This window comes from Melopsittacus undulatus, chromosome 11 (assembly GCF_012275295.1).
Source record: "Melopsittacus undulatus isolate bMelUnd1 chromosome 11, bMelUnd1.mat.Z, whole genome shotgun sequence".
NCBI lineage: Eukaryota > Metazoa > Chordata > Aves > Psittaciformes > Psittaculidae > Melopsittacus > Melopsittacus undulatus.
The window spans coordinates 11,770,827-11,796,484 of NC_047537.1; the positions used below are offsets into that span (position 1 = coordinate 11,770,827).

Consider the following 25,658-nt stretch of genomic DNA (forward strand, 5'->3'; position numbering starts at 1 on the left):
AATAAAAATTTATTGTCATCTAAAAAAAAAAACCAACAGAAAAAACAAACAAACCAAAACCCATTCTGCCCTTGGAAACTGTGACACAGATCGAGTTCTTTCCAGCCCCACATGCAAATTCACTCTGCCAAGAAAAAGAGTCTAAACCGGGTATCCGACAGCCAAAACACGTATTTACAGAGTACGAGAGAACAACAGCTGAAATCACAGTTCTATACATGGAATCAACAACACATTTTACACAGCACCGATCACCATTCTGCCAACTTCTACACAGACTAGGGGCGCTTCTGCCCAGTGCCCTTCCTCCTGGGGATGAGCCTGGTCAAGAATTGCCACCAGAAATACTGCAGTGTGTATTATTATTATTTTAAAAACGTATACTGTATTTATTTTGTTTTAACATTAGAAGCTATGGAGTGGAGAAGCCCCAGAAATCTCTGATACAGTCACTAGTTTGCAGGAATACTTCATCTTTAAAATATCAGGTTTTGCATCAGTAACATCTATTCTGTTGGCCATCACTCCAAGGATTATTCTAATTCTGGAGGAAAACACTGGTAATATTCTTCCTTCTTAGATGAGGAAAAAGAGAGGAGGCTTGTGGAAGAGCAATGAATTACTGAGCCTGCCCAGCACTACACATACCTCCTCACAGGGTAAAGGCTTCTCTTCACTGTCTCAGCTGCACAAGCCTTGCAGATGGCTCAAGTTCAGCTTCAGAAATGTAGAGAAAGTGTAAAACCCTGCAGCAGGGGACTGGCTACAGCAACCCCCTTCAGAGGGAAAACATGCTCCAGCTCCAAGACCTTCCCCTGGTCTCTCCTGTGCCACTGTGCCCTGGCCACAGCTGGCAGATGGCTACAGCATCTAAGGCCAGAGGTGACATAAAAGTGGTCCTGTTAGACCAAAGCACTGACAAAATTCTTCAGCTCCTGGCTATCACCTTGTTTTTTGATGTCCATCTACTCAGGGTAGTGTTGGCTTAAGCCACCTGCTTCTATATTCTTTTTTCATAATAATGTACAAGTTTGACCTTTAAGATACTGCGGTTTCACAACAGAATTCAGAATCTCTCCCCCCAGCTCTTAAGTTGGACTAATTGTGCACCCAACCTGCCCAATTAGTCACTGAGGTCAACACTTCTGAAGCTCACAAAAATGTGGTAGGAAAATCTCATTACCCATAAGGAGTCTGTGTGAAGAAGCAGGGCCCAGACATAGTCATGGCTGGTCACCAATAGCCAGCTGGGCTGCTCAGCAAAAACTTTGTGGACCAAAACTTTGTTGTTAAGCATGGCCAGAAAAGCCCTCTTAATTCTGTGTCCTGTAAAAGGGAGCTTCTGCTTCAAAAGGGAGCTTGACAGTACATTACATGGGCACATCACCACAGAGAAAATGACCACAGGCTCTTAAATACTTAAAAGCAGTGCTGTGATTTTGGCCCATCCCTCCTGCTCAGGGCAGGCAGAAACCACTGCTGGAGTGGGTCAGGAATGCTGCCCCTGCCCTTTGCTCTCCCCTCCCTTGGTTATAAAATTGTCATGGAAATGGCCCTCTAAGATATCCACAAAATATGCAAAGATGAAAGTTATCTTTTCCATCTGAAGCTTAAGAAAATAATTCACATTTCAGACTCACGTTTTTTTTTAAGCAGCAGAGAAATTGATAGAAACCTCAATTTAGGATGTGTTTCTTGAAGAATCAAAGGAAAGTGAGAAACAGCGTATGTGCTTGTGCAAAGAGAGTGCTGAGATACAATGGGGTGGGAGCAAGGGAAGAGGCTGGTGCTAATTCCTTCAGGCTTTTCAGCCATGAGTGCAGTGCGGCAATGGAAAGTTTAGTTTTGAATTCTTTGGTCCTTCAGTATATGTTTAAACCAGAGAAATGCTTTTACTCAAATGGGAAAAACATGAGTTCTCTGGCCTGCATTTTATTTTGTACTCCCCTGCCTAAGCAATATGCCCTATGGAAAGGGGGAGAAAATACCTCTTTTTCCCCTAGATACAGTAGCCTGCATCACACCAGGACTTGAAGTCCCACTGAGACATCTGAAAGTTTTATCTGAAAAGAAGGGACAAAGGGAAGAGGCCCAGTGCAAGTCAGATGCAGTCATGCAGGTGGGTGCTGGGCAGTCCTATCCAGGGTAGTGTTGTCTTAAGCCAGAAGAGGGGTAGCCAAAGGCAGCATCACCCTGAAGAGTCCCACAGGGAGGCAGGAGAGCAGAAAACCCATCATGCTGATACAAAGTGTTACAAACCAACAGCCAAGAGGCTGAGCTGTTCTGGTTCTTATAAATATTAAAGACCCGATTCAAGACTTTATTTCCTATGATTTAAGTTAGTTACAAAAATTATAGTAAATTTTTATCTTAACTGGGCTTTTTCCTCCTCTCCCCACTTCTTCCAGGCCCCCCCCTTTTATTTTTTTCCTAAGAAATGCTCACATATTTTCATTAAAGGTCTCTCAAGATCAGACCAAGGCAGATGCACTGCCCCATGGCACAGACATTCAAAGGCTATAACCAAACAACATAGCCACAATAGTCACTCAACAGTGTCTCTCCATTAAAAAAAAAAAAACCCTGATGCTAGTTACAATAAAATACACATGGAAAGGAGGAAAAAAAAGGCATTTTTACCAAAAAAACCCAGATACAAGTTAATGGGAAAAACATAAAAAGAACTACACAGAGCTGCACTTAGAGATCATCTGGGAATGCATATGAACCCTTTCCATGTAAAGGAAAGGTGGAATTATGGAAGCAAACCTAATTATGTCTTTGCATTAAATATGAAGTTTTCTGAGAGGCTCCAGTAAAAATTCTGTTTTCCTACAACAGTGGGCTGCTGGAGGTTCCAGTGCTTTTCCAGGCCAGGGAGAGGCAGCACAGGCAGCATCCCTGTGCAAAATAAAAATGTTTCATCAACTGAGTGGCCTTCTGGTTGAGATCCCAGCAGGTTACTGCAATCCACCAGATGTAAAAACCCAACAGACATATGGGTGAAGGAAGTCACAGCTCAGCTACTGGACATGTCTAAGCTGATGGCATTTCTTTGTCATGCTGGACTTTCCTTATCACCACAGGTACACATGATTTCATTATGAGGGCTTCTGGACCCAGTGGTCCAACAAACCATCCTGGAGGTGCCAACACAGGCAACATTGACTCTTCAACGTCATCAATGTCAAGAGTGCCTGGAATTGTTTCATGCATTTCATCAGCGACTGTGAACAAGGTCCCTGTGGCTAAAACAAAATTCATCTGGTCTGAAACAGTAAAATGTCTCCAGAGAACCACCAGACAAAGGGGGGCCTGGAGAGAACCAACCTCTGCATCAGTATTTCTTTCATAAAGGCCTTTAGCTGACACAAGTGCAATAATTCTAAGGCTGTTCAGACTTGAAACAAGTCAGCTGCATCAGCAATGAACACTAGCCACTAAATCTGGGGGCTTGGCTTGTGCTAGATCCAAAACATTTTTTTTCCCTCTTTTCTTCTTTTCATACAAATATACAAAGAGTGTAAAAAAAATTAAAAAGCGAACTTTGCTGATTAAATGACAAAGTTCCTGCACATTCAGGGCTCAGCACTGCAAGGCCCACCAGGCAGGCACCCAGCAGAGCTTCCATCAGGGAGGACAGCTTTAGCCAAGCTGGGTCAGTGAAAAAGCAGGGAGACCAAGGACATGAACTAGTAACCTCAATACACCTTGATCCTCCCTGTGATTGTAACTCTTCCTCTGGAAAGCACATGGAAGCCCCTGTTGCCCACTCTGAATACTTCTGGGAATAGTCAAAAATTTGTTATCACCTAAATAGAAAAGAGGAGAAACACAGACTCTTTGCAAATGGCCCTTTGATCTGTATTAAAAACAGCTCTCAAAGTTCCTCAAGAGTTAGAATTAATGGGGCACAGGTGAGGGGCAGTATAGATACAGGATGTAAAATATTAAAAAGTGCTCTGCAACTAATTTTTGTTTTGTGCGTGTATGTGCGTGTGTGTGCATATACATACATATTCACAAACACGCACTTACACACACATATATACATATATATACACATACATATATATGTACGTATGTATAAAGTTAAAAAGTTCTACACAATATGATTAGAACAAGTGTCCTTGGAAGGTCACGACTGGAGAGGGTGGGGCCTGTTGGGATGGCAGATGGGGCACTCGCCCTTCTCAGCACAGGTTTCACACAGCACTGCATGTTGGCACGGTAACACCACACGGTTCTCCTCCTGACATTTAAGGCATTTCACTGACTGCATCTGAAATACCGCCTGCAAGAGAGGGGGACAGGACAAAACACAAGCATCAAAGTCACAAAACAGAGGGGCTGCTGTCTTGCACTATGCAGTTGGGGAACAGCAAGGAGGCAGCAGGGGAGGGACCTGCAGGTGTCCACTCATTCACTTGAAGCAAAAGCGAAGCAGCACAGCAAAATGTCTTTTAGGACCTTTAGGATCAACAGAACAGCTTTGACTGACTTAAACTCTTGTGCTTTAGGCACAAAGATGATACAGGTATTTTCCCATAAGCTGGCTAAAACTCACTTTGGCTACATCCACTTAGAATCGGTTTGACAGACTACTCTGAGAAAAGGGAAAAGCAGCATGATATGTAGGAGTAGAGAGAGCAAATATCTTCCAAACAAAGCCTGGCACTCACCTTATCAACTTTCTCTAGGTTTGCCCGAAGCTGTTTCTGAAGGGTGTAAAGTGAAGACAGTGAGAGCGTTTCCAGGTCAGCAAAGGAGCACAGAAACTGTGGGTCCTGGCCTGCGTGGATCCTCTCCAGCTCCTCCTGAAGTTTCTTCACTTGAAGCTCCAAGGCTTCCCTCTGTTCCCGAGCCAGTTCACATTCCATGTTAGCTGTGTTGGCGCGATCATTTGCTTCCTCTGCCTCCTTTTTCCAAGCATCACAAGCCTGCAAGTTCCAACAAAGAGGGTAAAAGAAGCAGTCTGAAAACTTGGTCATCCTCCAAAAGAGAATCCAAGGCCATTTCCATACACTCATCACCAGGAGTGCATTCTGTTCAACCTGCCCTGTTTCCAGATTTTGAAACATCCTTGGAGCTTTGTGCTTTAATATTCTGCTCATCCCAAATACCCCATCTAGTTGGGCTGTGGTTCTACATATTTGGCTCACATCATGAAGGGGATGAACTCTGCATATTGGCAAAACTAAACATGGAACTAAGTCAACTGGAAGGTCTAAGAGACTGTCAAGCACTCCTGTCCATCTGTATGACACCTGGCCTTGCACTTCCAGCATCTGAATACATCAGGCGCAGTGATTCAGTCCCCCTTGCCATGAGAATCTGTTTATAAACCTACAGTCCTTCCCATCACCTCACTGCCTGGAAAGCTCCTGGTGAAATGCTGACACTCTTCTACTCCTTTACACTCCCTAATTTTTCTTCTCAGGAGTTGCTTAAGTACCTGTTTGGCTTGCTTCCAAGACTCTTCCCACTGCTTTATTGTGCCATTGGCTTCATCCAGCTCTTGTCGTAGCCGTGCCAGCTCAGCAGCACCTGGACCTGACAGAAATGCAGGTGAGGTACTGGGCGAAAAACTCCCTGAAGCAATGTGTTCCCATATGCTGCTGTTCATCCCATTTAAACCTGTTTCACAGGGAAATAGAGAGGGTTATATCACTGGCAATTTCCCAATTTCCTCCCTACCCCTGTGAAATCCAGGACTCAAAAATGTGTAAACAGGAAAGATAAGTTCATCTTAAGAATTACTTTCATCCCCAGTACCCAGGAGTCTGCAATAGAGGGACTTAATAGGGGAAGTTTCACACCATTAGGCCTCATCTTTAATGATAAAGGTAGCATCCAAGAAACTGAGTGGAGGCAACTTTTGAATCAGGCTGGTTTTAAAAACGTTGCCTTCCCACTTCTGTGCCATCAGCACTGGTGACCAGGCTGCTTCATGCAACTAGTCCAGGTGATGATTCTTCTCATATATATCCTAGGAAAACTTATGCTTTTGTATGCTCAGCTTGGTACTTAGGAAATGAGTCTCACTTCCCAAACAGTGAGACTAATATGTGCCAATGTCATCACTGTTTGTATATGCAAAAAACAGAACTAACTGGAAAACCCTTTTTATAAACAAGTGAAGGTGACTGAATCTGCATCAGCTTCATCCCCAGCAGAGCTCCAGCATAAATCTAGTGATTGGCACTGGAAAAGACTGTCTAACTACTTCCCTAGTTTAGCTTGTTCAAACAATTTCTCTTTTCAGAAAGAAATTCAAGGCTTAGGAGACAAAGCGGTAGAAAAACAGTTGTAAGCAAAACACCGTTTTTCACAGCCTCTTTCACAGCCACAACGAAAAATCTACTTAAAATAAGCACTACATTTTGTATTCAGGGGAAAACTAGTAGGAAAAGCTACTACCAAGACAGAGCTGCTGAGTGGACTCTTCCGCACACAGACATGCACCAGTCTGATGGAGAAGTCATTCAGTGGTGCTTACCAGTGGCTGCGGACATTCCTAGATCTAGCTGTATTTGTTAATTCTGATCTTAGAGCCGCTGAACTGACAGTTTCTGACAAGCCGCAGAGCCTACAGCCTCTTGCTGGGGGCTAACCCTCACAACTTTCCTTTTAGTACCACCCAAGACACAGTTGTGGAAAAATGCAGGTGAAGAATAGGAACTTGTCTTCATTAAGGGCTTGATAAGTCATTCAGCAGAGCAACAAGGGATCTTTGCTGGCTCAAGCCACTTACCACAGATCCATTTCAGCTGCTCTGAAGTGTACTCATTCAAAAGGAAGCAGTCTTAATGGAATCCCAATTCACATTTTGTTTTAAAATAATTCATTTTTCTCAAATGGGAACCTAGCACTAAGCAGGATGTTGGCAAGCCACAAATTCCTCCATAATGCCGACCAAGCTTATCTTGTCATTCCTTTGTACTCCCTCTTTCAACCTGCTGTTCTCATTTTACACTTACATTGGTCAGGAATGCCTTCTCTGCACACTTTACATCTAGCAGAGTGGGAACTAGACCAGGACTAGGTATTTTTAACTCAACTGCAATACAAATAAGAAATAACTACACACACTACACACATGTGTGTGCACTCAGCAAGTCACATGAAATAGAGAGATTTCAGATTCCCAACTGCTAGGTTACTATTTAAATATCTTATCAAAACCTTTGCAAAATGTTTTTGTTGTATTACAAGAAAATATCTAACTTTTGTCTTTAAAATAAATTTAAATACATTGTGAATATCCTGCATTTCTTTCTGGGTTTTTGTTCGTATAAGTACATGGTCAAGACAAATATAACTGCTTAACTTGTTTCTTCTGAAATCAAGAGCAGGCCTTATCAGCAGGTTTTAATTTTCTTACTGAAACAGAGAAGAACAGCCAGCCTCAACACTAATTCCTAGGAGAGATGCCCTCTGATGTCGCTTATTACAGTAAGTTTAAAAGCTGTTAAAGCCAAACAAATAGCAACCCCAAGGCATGGCAGCATGGCTCTGGCCTATGCAAACAAGGGATGCAGTTACACAGTATATGTAGAAACAGATTGCAAAAGCATGTAATCACTTTCTGAAGTTAAGCTGAATATAAGGATTAGTGTACCTCAAATTTGAAGAAACATTTACATCTAGTAGCAAGAGAGAGAACTAATATTTAATAACAGAAATGAGCAGAGCCATTGCCACTGCAGACTTGAGCCTAGTTTTATTTCTCAAGGTAAGCCTGTCTAGATAATAAAATCTACTTGGCCCTCACTTCCCAGTTGTGCTTGATAAAGCTGTGGAGCTTTAAAGCAGCTTCTCATCCCTTCACAGTCCTTCATAAAACATATCCTCAAAGGTGGAAGAAGGCACAAAGGGGACAAAGCTGAAGCTGGAACACTAACTTTTTGCAAAGTCCATACTGCAGAGCTGCAGAGTACCAAGTAGGAGAGAAAAAATAAATCACCCAAGCTTGCTCTAGAGTTCCTAGAAGTCAATCTGATCTACAAGCAGTTCTAAGGGCAAACTGCAATTCCCACCTTAACTAAGCAAAGCTGAGGACTCAGCTCTGAGGTTTTATATGAAGCAAAGTCTCAGCACAGCATTGCTGGCAAGAAAAGGCAAAGCTCTTTTTCTTCATCATCATCACCACAGTAAGTCACTTAATCTGTCTGCCCCTTCTTCTCAGCCTAGAAATACGGGAAGCAGAGGGAATTCCTCCCTTGTTCACAAGGAATTAGCTGATTTTCTGTAAAGCAGCTCCTAGTACTGTAGCTGTTCTCATGAGAAGAGATACAAATGGCAGCAGTGAAATAATACATTAAAATTAAAGCTAACTTAAAAGAAAATACTTACATGGCATAGACAGGCATGTACATGGGGGACACACACACTGTGCATTTACCTAATGATCCATGAGAAGCTGATGTCCCCAGGAACGTGCTTTCTGATTGGCTTATGTGTCCCTGGGGCTGATGAAGGAAATGCGATGAAAGGCTGACGGGTGGAGAAGGAGAGGCAGAGTGGAAGGAGGCAGAGCTTCCAAGTGACCCGGGGATATTTACAGGAGCAGAACTTTGCAGCAAACTCCCACCTGGACAAAGAACACACAGAGAGGATGGCTATGTATGAACATAAAGTATGGGCACAGTGCAGGAGTTCAGAGCAGAAGGCATTGGGTTCCCTTTCTCCTCCCTAAGCCCTTCAGAATTCCCTCTGCTTCTCATCACACTCAATTCCCCTTTCAGCCTTTAAGAGAAGGCTGCCACCCTATAACCCACATAGATTGAAACCCTCCAGAGTTCAATGGACTATTCTTTTATCAGCCAAAGCAACAGAAGGTTTTCTGAGGAGAGTTCAGTCCCTATCAGTCTAGAGAAGATGAATTTTGCTATCATCTGGTGGAATACTTTACAATGAAAATTTCAGTGTTAAAACGTGTTCCTCTCTGCCTTTAACACTTCCAAACAACCTGCAGTAAGACAACTATCATGCTTGGTCAGGTCACGATCTTAACCACTAAAAATCAGCAACAAGCTTCAGTCATTTTAGACACAGTGCCTGGATCAATCAGCCTCAAACAAACAAAAGTCAAACCTCCAAAGACATCAAACTTCCATTACCCAGAGGTCATTCTGCCTGCCACACACAGCTTAAGGGAGATCTCAACCCTGTTCCCCACTCTCTCCTTGTCTCCCTTAGATATTCACCTGGTAACACCCAGACCTGACATGAACAGAGGGAAAAGCAGTATGGAGCATCTCTAAGCCACTGCAGATGGGCAGCAGCAGAAGACACATACAGTAAACTCTCCAATCACACTCTTATCTTTGGTAGAGAAGCAGAAGTGATGTTCTCCAGGGTTCCTTCTGTAAGTCCCTTCCTACTTCAATACAGCTCCAGGAGTGTAGTTCCTTTGTAAACCTTCAGGCAATCAAACCTTCAGGCCCATTCAAAAACCTGTCTTACATAGCAAGAGTAGCCAGAAACTAGACAGGTAGAAGTGGCCTTAGAATACCTCCACATATTAAAATGAGACAGACATTACAGGGATCAAACCAGCAGACCATGATGACACTCTGTGACAGATGGATAGCATTACAGGTCAGTGAGTTTCCTGTTACTGCTAGGGAGAGTGTTCTGCTTAAGATGCAAATCACTATACTTTGGCCTGTTTTTAGAGGTATCAGATGCCTTCTAGAGACTACTTACACACTTCTAAAAAACCAAAGAAAAAAAAACAAAAACAAAACAACCCCCCCCAAAAACCCCATCCAACAAAAAAAACCCCAAAACACCATATCAAGACCCATTCAGGTTCAAGAAATATCCCCAAGACACCTGGACCCAATGGCAAGAACGCAGCTCTGCTAGTTAATGAGGGCAAGATTTCACTTCAAAGACTCTCAGTGGTTGCCAGAGTTTGTTATAATTGCTGTTTTAACCAATGTAATTTTGGGACTGGTTTTAGAGTTTTGTTGGGCTGGCTCCACTGAGGTGACTGGGCAACACTGCTTGGCAGAAGATAAAGAAAGCTCTGTTGCTTTCATGTACCTATCATGATGCCACTCGTGTGGGGCACTGTGCTGCTGTCAAATGTCTTCTCCAGGGCAGCCACTCCGAATTCATTCAGGTCCAGGTCATCCAAGGCAGACTCTGCCAGACACAGAGGTACCAATTATGTTATAAAGGACCAACAACTTCAAGAGATAGGATGGCCCAAAGAGCCTACATGCAGAGGAGCTTTTGCTCTCTATTTGTCAGTCTGCACGGCCCTACTCTCTGCCCTGTGCGACACTGTTCTTAAATGGTTTGGGAGAAGTGTCACGGGCAGCTTTTGAGTTTAGGTTCTTTTGTCTGATCCGGTTCTTTTAATCTCAAAATATTCCCAAATATATGAAAACAGAAGTTCCCATAAGTCTTCCCCAAACTGTTCTTTTGAGTCTGTCCATAATATGCAGTAACACTGGCTTATGACATGTCTGGATCTGGCTTGTGTCCCTAATTTGCTGAAGAGCCACTCAGAAAAGAAATTCCAGTAGAGGGGAACACTTGAAAAACATCAGAGATTCAAAGATAGTGTAAAATAAAGAAAGATTATGAATGCCTGTAAATGTTACATCTATTTGAGCATGCCTCATCACTAATCATGATCAATAGAATTCCATCCCACACACACCCACTCACCTGCTCTATTATTATTTTTAACAAATTAGTAATTTCACCTCAGAAATGTTAGACTAAAAACAGGAGGGGAGGGAGAGGGAGAAAAAAAAAAAAAAGAACAGGTGACCAAAAAAACCTGTACCTAAGAGGAATAATTCTGCTCTTTGGACTCTTCTGCTCTCCTTTTCTTATAGCCTCTGTCCTACACCCTGTGAAGGGCAAATCTACCTGTTGGTCATCCTTGCTATGAAATCATCATTTAGAATGTAAGGGAAAATGCCCCTGTGACTCCCTGCCTCCTCAAAGACTTCTTTGTCACTTTGACAACCAAAAATAAAACCCTTTACACTATCTGACATTCTGAATAAGTGGCTCAGAGGCCTTCTGTTGGTCCCTTGGGTGAATTTCATCTATAATGACCTGCAGAAAACATAATGTGTCAGAGTCACAGAAAAAGCTTACAGCCTGGGGAATCTGCCATTAATGACAAAGATGAAAAACTGCTCACTGGAACACCCATGCTACTGCAATTCTCATACCTGGTGGTCCGTGTCTGAGGAAGCCCTACTAGCATAAATAAAAAAAGGCAAAGTTACCTATAACAGACTCAACGGTGTCACTGGTTGGGTAGAAAGGAAGGGCATTGGCATTCATGCCTGGTATGCTGCTGGTGCCAGCAGGGCTTGGGGGCGTTGCAGCCAGACTGGAGGTGATACTAGAGGAGATGCTGGATGTCAGTGGGCTCCCCACTGGGAGAATACCCAGTATGTCCTGAAACAAGAGTTTTAAAAGGGAAAGAGGTAGGAAATAAAACATCCTTATAGAAGAATCCCTTCAGAAACATGCAGCAAGATGCCAAAGATCAGCAGCAAACCTGTTCCTGCCTGCTTCCAACCTGACGGATGGCTGGTGCTACTACTGGGCTGGGGGTGGAGGAAGAGATTAACAGCTTTTCCTTAGTTTCTGCCAACTGTTCTCCATTCCATCCCAGTCTGTCCCTGTCCCTACTATTACAAACATCTTTCAGGCTGCCCCAGAATTAACTCCTGTGACCCACAGGCTGCACGCAATCATAGGCATGGGGCACAAAATCACTCATTCAGACTTAGTTCAGCAAACGTCTTAGCACCTGGTATTAAATTATCTGCTGAATCCTTGAACTTGGATGATGCTGAAGATCCAGTCCACCACAATTTTCTGTAATTTGGAGACTCTTGATCATGTTATAGGCCTATGAATCTATCCTGAATTCACACAGGTTCTGCATTGCCAGCAAATCATCCCATCTTCACAAAGTAATTCCTCAAGCTGAGCATCCCTAATGGTGTCTGGACACTTATTTACTCCCTGCAGAGTCATTGTGTCCTTTACTGTGGTGGCCTGAGCACTGAGCTAGGCTCACAGCCCTGCCAGCACTACCATACCTGCTTGGGCTGTAACAAAGGTTGCTCCTGGTTCCTGTGTTCCAGTGAGTGGGACTTCATTTTTGCTTGCTGCAGTAAAGAAAAAGAACACAAGATAAGCAGAGGGATTAGCAGCAAAATTTAAAATGGCTGACCGCTGGTGTTGGAAAAGCCATGGGGAGCACAGTGCCCTCTTCTCTTACAGCCTGCTCTGGGCACTAGGTAATTCAGAGGATGGGAAAGCACAGAAAACACTCCAAGTAATTTGCTTCCTTTATACCAAGTCATCTCCATAGAGTTACGCAAAGACTTCTCACAATTACATTCACCTTCAATGCTTCTTTAAGTCCCTTGCTAGCATAAAGCCTATCTTAAGAACCAAACCCGAAAATTAATTATTTTGCCTTGCTATAACTCCTCAGTCCTAACAGTATCTAAAAAAGGGCCCAAAACAGTGGGAAGCAAACCATATTTTTAAATTATGTAAACATGTTTCAGCTTTGGGAAAGTAAGTGAGTAGACCCTATTTTCCCTCAAACTCTTCCAGATCCCAGCTAGGGCTCCACAGCAAAACAGCGATAATGAACCAGTTTTAAAAGCAACATCATCAAAACTGATTAAAAAAAAAGTCTTCCCCCATCCACTAGCACAGAGAGCTCAAATCCATAAAACATGAAGTTAAGACTGTCTTGAATTGCAAAACTGCATGAACGCCAGCAGATATTTAGAATTACACTATCCTGTCTAAAAATTCAGCTTAAGCACCTTCCAGCACTATATCCTAAATGGATATCAACCCTCTTGCCTCACAATATCCAACAATAACCAGAGTTGTGAATAAAGCTGCCTCATGAGCTTGTCAGTTTGCAAAGGTCTGTTCTGCTGGCCCTGCTCTCTTGGTCCCACGTTGCAAAACGTGCAAGGCACATGGAGATCAACCACATCCTCCAAGCACAGAGAGGGAACAAACCTACCGGGAGTCAGGGCTGCTTGTTGACTTGCTCTGCAAAAATCCACGTCTGAAATCAGACATATTCTAGGCATAACATCTGCTAGGTTGTTTTCATCACAAATACATGATGTACAACAGCAACACGAGACCTCATGCTAAGCCCAAGTAATGCACCTTGATTGTCTGGCTTAAACTCTCTATTCAATAGGATAAATGATTGTTGGAGAGGGATGACATAACCACACAGGCAAAAGAGCTGAAGAATTCATCTCCTGGTTGTACTTCAGGAAATCATTTTCTCTGCTCAGTTGTATGCCAATGGGGAGGTCAAAGCCTGGCAAACAGACAGCTGAGATATAGACACAGAGATCCTCTGCAGTGGGTGCCACTCTCTCACACTTCCTTGAACAACACACAGTGTGTTTACATGCAGGAAACTACCATTGAACCAACCACAGGCTCCTCTTCCTTTGTGTGCAATAAATGTGTTATGTTGGTGCATCTGTCTGTGTCTGATAACACACCTGCTAGATTGTCCAACACATCCCTACTTTGTTTGTCACTCATTTGAACACAAGATGCTCTATCAAGAGACTTCTGCAGCTAACGCAAAGGCACATATGCAGCCATGCCCCTCTCCTCTCCCTGAAAGACTTGCTACCAGCTGACTCTAGTTGACTCTGGTGCAATGAAATCTTACTGGAAGGGATTTTTTTTCCTTTAAGGAGGAGAAAAAGTGAACTAATTTCTGAGCTAGTCCCATTTCCTGCTGCCTTGAATTCATGTAACACAAGTGATGTGTTACATGGAGCAAAAAAAATGGAGCAAACTGATTGTCACCACCAAGCCAATCTCCTTTAGCTCTGAGTAACATTAATAAGGACATACATCAAGACAGACCTTAAAAGGGCAGGCTGAAATTCTCCAGCTCACTCTGTGGCAACCAGGGAAGAGAACAAGGGACATAAATTAAGAGTGAAGCTGGAGGTTTTCTGACCAGCATGGAACAAACCTACTGCTCTGTGTGTCAGGTCTTTGGAACACCTCCTGGTCATGGCACGCAAGCCCTCCCAGTGCAGCCAGATTTTTCCAGCTTGCTAAATCTTTTAGGATTCAGGGAAAGTATTTGCAGCTTTAACTGCTGGCCCAGACTTACCATAAACTATGCAGAATCTATTAAATACAGAAGGTGTATTTTTCATTCTAATAAGATAGAAATTATCTGTACTAATTCTACAGAGGTAAAATGACAAGCCAATTGCAGAGCTGAGCCAGAGTGTCTCTTAAGTTTTCAAATGAGTGAGCAAAATTAAATGGCTAATTATTGGTCTAATTTACAAGCTATATAAGAATCTCTGGTACCCACTGCAGCCAAAGGGAATTAGAGAGGATTTTAAAACTAAGTAATTACAGATTAAAAGAAAATTAAATTGGGATGCTTATGAGACACCTAATTTTGCCTGTAGAAGCCTACCATAAAGGCAACTGTGATTACTTCTATATCTTAATAACTATTTCAGTCATTTAACACACAGTTTTACTTAATTAAAGCCACATAACTAAGAAGCTACCTGAATACAATACCTCTGTATCACAGCCTTAAATATGACATAAGTGTTTGTCATCTGGTCCTCCTTTTAAAAGCCCTATTCATGCTCCATCCACTTTCTCCTTGCTAGGCTTCCTGCCTATTTTCTCCAAAGCAAGGCCTTCCTAGCACCCTGCCTCTGCTGGCAGGGAACAGGGGTTCTCTCAGTTCTTAGGCACGGGGTTCATTCCTCTTTTGCAGCAGAGGCAACAGTGAGTGAGCACGTGTTTTTTGTTTTGTTTCTAAACAACCACTACAAGCTTCTGTGCCCACAAGAAGTGCCAGGAACACAGCATGGTCTGCTCTTTACCCCCAAAGAAACATTGCACCACTTTGCAATTTCCTAAGCCACATCCACATTAAGCAAGACAATGGAAACATTTATAAGAAAACATACATGCATATAGCTTAATCGCTATTTGTCAATAAATAATTTTAATTAGATTTAATAGTGCTAAAGATTGCTCCTGCTGCAAAGTTTGGTCATATTTTCCCAAGATTATAATAATAAATAAAACAAAACCCTTAGAGACTGCTTTTAAATCCAACCACTTTATGCAAGATCTTGTCTGGACATATATTTCTACTTTTTTCTCACAGCAGTGGAGTACTAATGCACCAGTATAAGCTTATTAAGGCTAGTTTCTCTAATGTTACAGACAAGAGCTTAAATATAGCCAGGCTGAAAGCAGCATTGTTGTCATTTTGGTTTTTAAGCAACACAGACCAGGGATTTTTATTCCTTTTTTTAATATATATATATAAATGCATAAAAAACATAATATATAATAATAAAATGTATAAAAGGAATACATATAAATATATATATTATATATAAAATATATAAACAAATAATATATATATTATATACATATTATATACATATAATATATATATTATTGTTATTTTTTTCCAAGAACATGTACGAAATATTTTTGCAGGCACTTCTTCACAATAGTAGCTATTCCTTCCCCTAAACTGAGATGCTGTTCTGTTACAATTACAAACCCAGTGAGGAATAAAAACTGAGACCTGAGCTCAGCTGACGTGAAAGGGAGGGTGCAGAGAAACTATTAACTGTAACATCAAAAAGGGAAATTCATAACAAGAAGCTGAGTGTGGAAAAGCTCATGTGTGGCAGAAGAGATTGAAGAAACTGTTCTAGGCTTAGGGAGCAGTCTGAGTAAGATGTGACACCAAGAAAGAGAAAACTGAGGAAGAAGCAAGGCAAGACTGGAATATCTAAAAGGGATAATGGGGAATATCATTAAGAAATGTGGGTTGGGTAAGAATGCAAAGGGTTCTTCAAATGAGAAGAAGAAATTCAAATTTAATACAGAATCCACAGGAGAGAGTCAATCATGATACAGCCAGAGAAACAAGAGACAACTAACATGACATTTTTAATACACTGGAGAAATAAATGGTGAAATCAGAAGACAAACAAAGCCACAGAGATCAAGGTAAGAGATTGGAATGAGGACAAAGAAGGAAGGATGAGTTTTCATGAGACAATACAGCAAAAGAAACAGCAACTACTGGCAAGGATCTAATTAAGGAAAAAGAAAGCAAGAAGTGATATGTGGGAAGGTACCCAGGGTCAACACAGGACAGAAGCGCTGGGGGATTTAGGAAAACAAGCAGCAGCTCAACTTCTACAAACTGCATGTGTGATGGCAGAAAGGCAGACAACAGATGGAAGAGACTAGAAGGGAGGTTGAAAGCAACAGCAAAGACCTTAAAACTGCTAATGAGAACAGTGCTTTCTCATTTTTGTTCCTTGAAAAATAAAAAATACATTCAAAATAGACTGGGCAATTTATCATTATTCCACATCCCCCCAGCTCTTCCAGCTAATATTCCCTACTAACCTGGCATTTGAAATTCTTCAAATACTCGGCCCCCACCTGATCTTCTCTCTCAAACCCTGGTGCTTTCTTGTAGCTGCCAGCTGCTGTTACCGAATCTGGAGGAAAACCAATGGTCTCCAAGCTGTGTGGCTTTCCAATGGCACCAGGAGGAGATCCACATATATTAGATGGGCTTCCGAGACTGCTGTTCCTACAAAGAATCTAATAGAAGGAAAAAATGTCAAGACAGTTCAGCTAGCAGCAGCAATGACTTGAAGAGGAGAGGTAACACACAGAAGAGCTCATTCACTTCACTGTTTGTGCATCAATTATACTGACAGTCAACACAAGCATACAAGCTTCCAGTAAACGGTAATTATAAACCAGGAAAAAACTCCTTTGATACAGGATTTATACAGTTCCACAATTATGGTTTTATTGTCACTACTCTGTACTGAAGTGCAGTCTTATAAAAACCAACCTAAGTTCTAGTTTATTCTTTTTGAGGCCCCAGATGTGACTGATCAAGTTTCCAAACCTGATCAAAACACTCTTTGCTTTCCTTAGGGTACAGTGGATTCTGTCTGCACTCTGAATAGGAGTAGCGTGAAACCTGCAAAGGTGCTGTGGCAGTCAGAACAACCAAGCACATCTGAGCTGTGTAATACTGTATTTTTTTCGTTTTCTAGTTGGAAATCTGACAGTTCTAATGCAAGCACAAGCAAGTATCAATAGCTGTATTAAAAACCCCAAGAATTTCCAACAGTTCCATTCTTAGGACTAAAACCAGGGATCACAGTCTCATGCAACAAGGCTAGTTTTGCACTGTAGATGAAGCCACAGAGAGCAGCAAAGGAGATTAAGATGAATTTTAGAGAAAGTGCCTACCTGGATCAATGCAGATATCCCATTTCTCTGGGACAAGAAATTATTTGCCTACACTGGCAAGCATGACTGTGCTTCAGACATCATTTAGACAGCTACTACTACCACAGATTCAAATGTGGCACAGTCTGGGCTGGCATTAAAAGGAGCATCCTACAAATGTTTTGATTTTATTTCTATACAGACATTCTGCTGTCCACACTTCCCTACAGTCACAAAGATACTACTCACTGTGGTGGAGGTGGGGCTAGTTGGCAGAGTTCCTGATTTATTCCACACCTACAGTATAAATACAAAACAGAACAGGCCATGTGAGGCTGGCTGCTAGAGGGAACTCTTTCTCTTATTAATTCATCATGGAAAATGATCACCAGCAAAGCCATATTTGTTTGCAGGCTACATGCAGATGCCCCGTGGAGCGATGAAGTCACCGAAAGACATGTGTTGCCATTTGGCATACACCCAAGGATTAGGAAAGACTGTTTGAAAGACCAAGAACTTACGATAGAAAAGATAAATTGCTTATTAAGTGGAAGGTATCTTCAATTTCCCTGCTGTTCTCAGAAAATTTAGATGATACACTCCTAAGATGAAAGCATTTTGGTTTTTAGTGTTTCCCAGTATTATTCAGTGAGAGAATATAATATGCCCAGACTTTAAGACCTGTTTGGGATTCTAGCTGCAATCAAATTCAGGAGTATGATGAACTGCTAGGTTGGCTTTGCACTAATAAAATTAAGCTATCAGCTTCTCTTTCCAAAGAGGGGGACTAAGTCAAAGTACATGTCCTAAATTAATCCACCTCATTCTGGTTGGTTTCAAATGAGTTAAACTCATGTCATTTTACCTTCTCAAAGCCTGAACCAACCATTTGAGAAGGTTACACACCTTATCAACAGTAATGCAAACAGGAAAGACTTAACTGAAAAAAACCAAATCTCCTGCAAAAACCATGTGGTCTAGCATTCTTTAGGCTTTGCTCTGTGCACCTTCAGCATTTAAAGATCTCCATTCTTGTATGTACAAATAAAGTATTACCAGCTATCTGGGGCATTACTGAAACATATTCCAGAGTTTAGCTACTTCTAGGAGAGAAAGGGAACTGAGGATATCCTGTAATGCAACACACTATGCACAAGCTAAACCTCTGAGATTACATACGTAAACAAACTCAAATGTAAACAAATGTGGCTATGTACTTTAGAAGTAATAATGTCTCACAGCCTTTAATTAGACTGCTTGGATACTAAGCCCAATATGTACCTCCAGAGAGGAAGGAATTGGACTTCATCTGAAGATTTCACTTTCGAAAAAGTACATCAACAAACTCAGCACAGAAAGGAAGGCTTACAAATTTTACAGGCAAGAGGACAATACTAAAGCCACTGAAATGCATGTTCCAAGCAAACAGATCCCTCTAAGAAGTGTGCAGCTGAGATCTAAAAGAAAAATACCATATCTTTTGGGCATTTGAATACTTAAGATTTCTCTTTGTGGGAGAAAGAAGTGACTCAGAGAAGCTGAGATCTATAAAATATAGAAGAAGTTTCCCCACAGTGCTACATACATTGCTAAGGTCTGGGGCATGTGGACTGGAAGGGCTGACTGGAACAGAATCTCCAGCTGCCGACGGCATGTACATCACAGGGCCTGTCTGTGTCGGGCTTGACACAGCTGAGGACTGCTGTAAATCTTCACTGAGCGCAGGCTCTGGAAGAAATGAAAGCATATGGGGCATTACTCAAAGCTGTACAATTGCAGTAGAACACAAGACATTTAGAAACAAGAATACCTAGATATTCTCGAGAGAAGAAATATTCCACAAACACCTACTTATAAAGTATGAAAGCAAAGATAAACCTCATCTGGGAAATGGCTACTACCTAATATTTCTTACATTATTACTGTCACTTGGACATTGTGCTGCTCTTTAGTCCATTAATGCTGCTCAAAAATTATCTTCCTTGCATGAATTGTGTGTTATTCATTCAGCTGTCCTGAATCAAGCAAAGCTTCCTCCATTGCTAGGCACAAAAGTTGATGGGTGCATTACAATTAGCTGACAGAGGTAAGTTTTCTATTTGTACTGAGTACCAACTGTTACCTCAAAAAAGTAACATACATAAAAATACATAAAATGAAAATGTCATAGGCTTGGAAGGTAGAGATGCTATAAAACTTGTGGTGTTCATCTAACACAACTCAGCATCTTTACAAAAACTATGTAACTGACACTATGCCTGTATGCCAGTATCTTTAAAGTATTGTTTTCAACAGATTTTTTGCTAATAAGAAGCAGATGTAGTAAATGGATGCCTGTTACTTTAATTAAGTCCCTCAGTGTTCACCTTGCTAAAACAGACTAAAAGATACAATTCCATAAAACAGCACAAGAAATAACCAGGGTGGAATGACCTAAGTGCTACAGAATGTTCCTCTGGCTTTAAAGTAGTATAGTATCAAGTGCAGTAATTTTGTTACCAAAAGGCATCTCCTAAACAAAGATATTATGTTACACACAAGGGAGTTTGCTAGATATTGTTTCTTTATCAAGATTTCATTCTCTCTTAAGCCTTCTGGATCCTACTGTGTAGTTGCGCTACTGTGTTCTGGGCCATTACAGCCCACAACGATATCTATAATTACTGCTTGTTGACAAGGCTTCTTATAAAAGGAACTGCATAACCTCTAGAGAATTTACTCTCACCATTCCTTGACAAAGGCAGCAATTACTAATTCCACCTTTTACAAAGGATAATCAAACAACAAAGAGATTTGCTCAAGGCCATGTAGTGAGTCGGTACCAGAGCCAATCTACTGGCTTCTGAGTAACCTGCTCTAATTGCTGCAAATTCAGCAGTGAGATCTGGAGTGCAGAAAATGAGTAGGAGCCATAGGATCAGCAGCTAACCATTTATCTATGAATGTTAGTACCCATGTGAACACAGAACTCCTACAACCAAAACAGCATCACCAGTTTACAGATAATGCAAGTGAGGATTGAAATAGTGCCCTACAAATCAGGAGCTATTGAGAAAAGAGGATTTAAGGAAAAGCAGAGAAAATAAGTTGCATATTTTATTTGTCCAACCTGACTTAAAGATTTAAACTCTAAGTAAAACTTCATAAGTAGTAGAATGGTATTTGCCTTTTTAAAATGGATCAATATCTATAATTAGCAGTTTTATCCTCAGCTTTTTAAAATACAGCGCTTTGCAACTTAGCTAAATACAGTTCATCCATACAGAAGAGAAGCTTTCACTGTTTCCATTCTTCTGAACTGACATACAGAGAGATCTGAGCAAGTTAAGAGGGAACTTCAAGACAGTGCAGTGAGAGCTGAGGGCTAAGTCCTACAGACTACCCACTGCCTTCAGCTTTGCCAGCACCTAGCATGGTTTTGTAGGAATCAGCAAAGTTAATACATTGTTTCTGGAAATCCTTCACAGCAGCTCTAGTTTAGCAGCCCTATATTTTAAACTATTTTGGCCAGAAGCTCTTCATAGCTCAAATACCCATGAATGGTAAGAGAAGTAGCCCACGTACGTTCTACATGTGCAAAGGCACAGAAGGGTCCTCGGGGACAGCTGCCAGACTGCTGCATATCATTGCATTTGGTGGATTTGTAGATCTACGGATGGGAAAAAAAAAACAAACAACAAAACATGAACAGGAATAAAACAATGACCAGCATCTCAAAAGTACTGCAAAGAGACTCAACACCAAGACAGGAACATAGATAAGAGGTGCAAAAGCCAGCAGAGTTCAGGTGATAATTTCAGTGCTTTGTTTCAAAGAAAGGAAAACCCACCTAGTTACAGAAACACCAAAACATGCCCATCACAGCTGGAGCTCACCCGAAGATCAACCCATCACACGTCAGCTCACCCAAAGGTCACCCTTTGCCATAATGTCCCTCACTCTCACTGGAAGCTCCATAGATATTACAAATGAGAAAAAATAGGAAAGAGCTGACAGATGATAGCACAGGATGTTACAGCCACTTGTTTGCAAGGAAAATAGCAAACCATTGACAGTGATTGTAGGAAATTGATTATTTCCCTTCCCCCCAGCTTGACAGGTGGTAACAATGGCTACTTTGTGAATACACAGCCAACAAAGCTTTTCAACACTGTAACATGAAGCAGACTAGGAGAAGGTCTTAATTACAGTTTCTGTAATGATACTAGAATGCTCTGGGCATGCTAACAATTAAAAGCTTGGTGAGTTAGAGGACTAGTCTGTGGCTATCTATTGTTCCATATAACCATCATCAACCAAGAACTTTTCCTCAAGGAAACAGGTGCTGTAGGCACATTTGCAAAGCCAGATCGTGCTTTCAAAATTATGCCCCCTATACATGAGATTGCTCTTACACTTGAGTTTACCCTACTCCTTTTACCTCCTCACATATGGTCTACATAACAAAAAGACACCCCTGTCAAGCAGCTGAATTTCAGCTTACTTCCAACATGCACTTTCTCTGTATCCCAGGACCATGCTGCAGGCAGCCCACACACTCTCCCAACTAGCACAACTAACTTACTTTCATAAGACTGGAATGTTTTTGCTTTTCTAGTGTGCTACCAAACAGAGCAAGCAGGTTACTGTACCTCTGGATGGAACTGCTGTTCTGTGCGAGTGTGGCAGTATTGGCATGAGTCTCCATTTTCACACTTACTGGGATCTCCCCACTCGTCTCCATGTTTCACACTGGGACATGGCGAAGACCTGTGTAAATAAAAGCAACAGGAGAATGCATCAGACCCAGAGAACCTGACAGTGTTTCAGCTTGCCTAAGGTCTGAGAGCCCATGACACAAAGTACAGGCTGTAGCTGAAGCTTTTCACCTCTGAACACTTGCAGGATTGCCTAGACAAAACCTAGAAAATAATACAGTGATGAAGTAATTGAGGTGAGAAATAAATTCAGTCAAATGTGCTTTGAAATTTGCTTCCTTTGAGCAGGTCAAAGAAGGAAATTCTCCCTCCCTATTCTAGTGAGACCCCGCAAGGAACACCGTGCCCAGCTCTGGGACCCCAACATAAAAGGTATATGGGACCTGCTTGAGCGAGTCCAGAGGAAGTCACAAGGATACTCTGAGGGCTGGAGCACCTTTGCTCCGCAGACAGGCTGAGAAAAGTGGGTTGGTTCAGCCTAGAGAAAAGAAGGTTCAGGGGAGAACTTAGAGCAGCTCCCAGTGCCTGAATGGGCTACAAGAAACCTAGAGAGGAGCTTTGGACAGGGGCCCGTAGGGGAATGACTTTAAACTGACAGAGGGGAGATTGAGATGAGCTCTTAGGCAGAAGCTCTTCCCTGGGAGGGTGCTGAGGCGCTGGCACAGGGTGCCCAGAGAAGCTGTGGCTGCCCCATCCCTGGCAGTGTTCAAGGACAGGTTGGACAGGGCTTGGACTAAGCTGTGGAAGGTGTCCCAGCCCATGGCAGGGGATGGAACTGGATGAGCTTTAAGGTCCCTTACAACCCAAACCAGTCTAGGATTTCTCAATTAGAAGGCAGGTTTGGCTGCCCACCCTCAGCTGTACAATCTGGCTGGCTGGCTGCAGCTTCCCCAGTCCTCATCCTGCTGCATCTTTTTCCTCTTCCTGCAATTCTCCAATGAAAGAAACATGGCTTAACTCTCCATCTGAAAACAAATACAACCTGAACCAACATAACAATACTAGCAGCTGATGTGATTAGTGTCGGAGATGCTGGTTCTGGTTTCTGTTGGAACTGTACATTCATAGAAAGCAAACAAGTTAATTGGCTAATCCTAAAACACTAAATACCTTTACAGTGATACGTTTCCAGGGTTATACTACAGCCACGTGGCTAGGAGGCTGATTCAGGTCACTGAGGAAAAGGCAAGTCCATTCTCTTTCCTACAGCCAGGAACTGTCCTTTTTCCCAAGTTCTGGGTTTTTGACATGACCTACTTCCCCTGCTCTTTAACCATTCCCTCAAACAACAGCAGAGGGAAGCAGATAGCAGCAACAGACGCCTGCATGAAAGGGGATACATCAGCTGGGGGTGGGGAAAGCAACACAAGTGAGTGGTGATCAGGAGGGGAGAAGCTTTCACTTCTTCCCTTCCTAAAGGGCTCAGGCAGGGGCAGGAAGAACAGACCTGCTGTCTGAAGGGTGGCTTAGTGTTTCCTTTTCTCCCAAAAGTGTCTGGATTACTGTTCCTTTGATTTTTCTTTCATTTTTTAAATACAGGATTTCAGTGTCAATTTAAAAATTTCTGCCAGTGCTGGGGGTGGGGAAGGAAGTAAAAACATCCAAGTTATATTCTCTCCTGGCTTTCTGGTTTGCTCTTATGCTTTTCAAAAAGGAACTACGGAAAAGCCTCACTGAGACCACAACAAAAGTTCTGTTATGCTGGAGGAAATGAGGGCCTATAACTCCCTATGTGCTCATGCAGACACAGCATGCCAAAAAATCCAGCAACAGCCGAGTCGACAGAAAAACCTGCTGCCTCCAAAGCAGAGTCTTCAGCAGCTGGTCAGGAACACATGTCCAGCTACACCACTGGTCACGCCATGTCACATGATCTCCATCACCAAGCACACACAGCAAGCAGCTTGATGATTCCACATCCTTTACCATGAAAACATGGCTGTGTTTATTTCTAGATGGAGATCAAAAGTTTCTGTTGCTTCCTTTCCTCCTTCCACGCTGCTTTCTAAAGCAGGAGTTTGTATGGTAAGGGGAAGCCAGACAGGTTCTGCTTGCTATAAAATCAGAGTTGCAACATGATTTAGCAAGTCATGTACTAGAGATTGGCTCTTAAATACAGGAAAATTCCTCGTTTAGTTTGTTATCTTTCTCCCAGGCAGAAGTAGTCCATCCCATTTGTCTGTACAGGCCTTGGAGACACACTAAAAAACTACCTAGTAAACAAAATCCTAGATTTTTCATTACATATTTCTACTACACCTCAACACTCAGCTGGGAAATAGAATATCCAGGAACACAGTACCTGTATTTGTGTTTTCTTGGGCTTCTTCTTCTGTCTTTGCTATTGTGGTAGTAGGGACAAGCATAACCCTGGCGACAGAGTCGGGGGGGTTTCTTACATTGCTCTGTCTTATAATTTCCCAAGACATATGTTGTATCTACAAAAGAATCAACCGGTTAATTGAAGATGACCAGAATCTATATTTACTATACAAAGGTTTTTACAGGAGGGGGCACTCCACAAACACTAGACTTCCCCAGACCCACAGACCCCCAAGTGACACGCACCTTGCCACCTTGGTTCCTCACTGAGTATCTTCTCTATCATAGCATGGCTAGCGGCAACTGCAGACTGACCCTCTATGCTGCCTTCAGATGTGGTCTGACCGTTCTGCAAAGCCTCCATCGCCTGAAGCTCCCTTTGTAGAGAGAGTTAAATGAACACACAGACAGAGTAGATGACGAGACAGGTAAATGTGTATAAAAACTGATGTACTGGAGCATCATAATTCCTAAGTGGATGCATTTCATTCATGCATTTTTGTCAGAATATCTTCAGTCAAACAACAACTGCTACAGATGTTCTTCATTCCACATGTATTATTTCGACCCCTCCCGTCAGACTCCAAGCCACAAACAAGTAGTTTAAAGTATGCTCCCTTCCCCCATTTTGAGTATCCTCCCTGGAGATTTTGTAGGTTTACCTTAGTAGGAAGGGATATATCATCATCACTCCAACACTAAGCATTTCATGCTGAAGCAGTACTGTCCTTTGATCATCTGACTTTCATTGGGGTAGAGAAGTAACTTTTTTCATGCAGATCTCCAGCCTCTACTAACCTGATGTCATACACAGGAGAGCGTAAGTCATGGGGCCCATGAGCAAATGCACAGTGGACTCCGTTCTTCGTGCAGTTTCCCTTGGAGTCTGTCTCATGAATGCAGATTCCAGTTTTGTAGTAGCGCAAGTGATACCTCCTCTCTGTGTCTCCAGTAGTTCTATGCAAGAAGGGACATCTGAAGTACAGAAGGAGGGGAAGAACAGATGAAGTCTGGTCACATGGCTAATGGACTGAACACTCCCACAAGACTTACTGCTGCTACAGGATGCTTCAGTTAACACCACCTTTGCTGTCTCTGCCCTTTCTCTTATGCTGTGTCTTCCAGCACTACATAGAACCACTAAACTTGTCACTGCACGGTATATAATCGTTTCACCTCCTAAAAAGACAGCTGGATTATTAAGACAACAGCAGTTTCTTATTCTAGTCTAATGCTTGTCAGGGGTCTGGAAAAGAGCATGGACATTGCCAAGGTGTTCGAATATATTAGATGTGACATAGAATCATAGAATAG

General features: G+C 42.2%; 1 protein-coding gene across 4 annotated transcripts in view; it reads right to left on the reverse strand.

Annotated features, from left to right (window-relative positions):
• Positions 1–20: 20 nt before the first annotated feature.
• Positions 21–25,658, reverse strand: part of UNK (unk zinc finger) — a 47,984-nt gene continuing 22,346 nt past the window's right edge. The window contains exons 3-17 of one of the 4 annotated variants that reach the window (XM_034067565.1): positions 25,143–25,319; positions 24,591–24,721; positions 24,325–24,460; positions 21,957–22,074; positions 20,890–20,974; positions 18,911–19,053; positions 17,575–17,622; positions 16,480–16,680; positions 12,090–12,158; positions 11,262–11,436; positions 10,054–10,155; positions 8,405–8,593; positions 5,456–5,553; positions 4,683–4,940; positions 21–4,294 (exon numbers count right to left, since the gene is read on the reverse strand). In XM_034067565.1, the coding sequence (XP_033923456.1) occupies positions 4,139–4,294; positions 4,683–4,940; positions 5,456–5,553; positions 8,405–8,593; positions 10,054–10,155; positions 11,262–11,436; positions 12,090–12,158; positions 16,480–16,680; positions 17,575–17,622; positions 18,911–19,053; positions 20,890–20,974; positions 21,957–22,074; positions 24,325–24,460; positions 24,591–24,721; positions 25,143–25,319 (2,086 nt within the window). In that variant the 3' untranslated portion in view covers positions 21–4,138. Of the gene's footprint in view, positions 4,295–4,682; positions 4,941–5,455; positions 5,638–8,404; positions 8,594–10,053; positions 10,156–11,261; positions 11,437–12,089; positions 12,159–16,479; positions 16,681–17,574; positions 17,623–18,910; positions 19,054–20,889; positions 20,975–21,956; positions 22,075–24,324; positions 24,461–24,590; positions 24,722–25,142; positions 25,320–25,658 lie in introns of all 4 variants that reach the window. The other 3 variants (XM_034067563.1, XM_034067564.1, XM_034067566.1) reach the window with 3 other exon arrangements.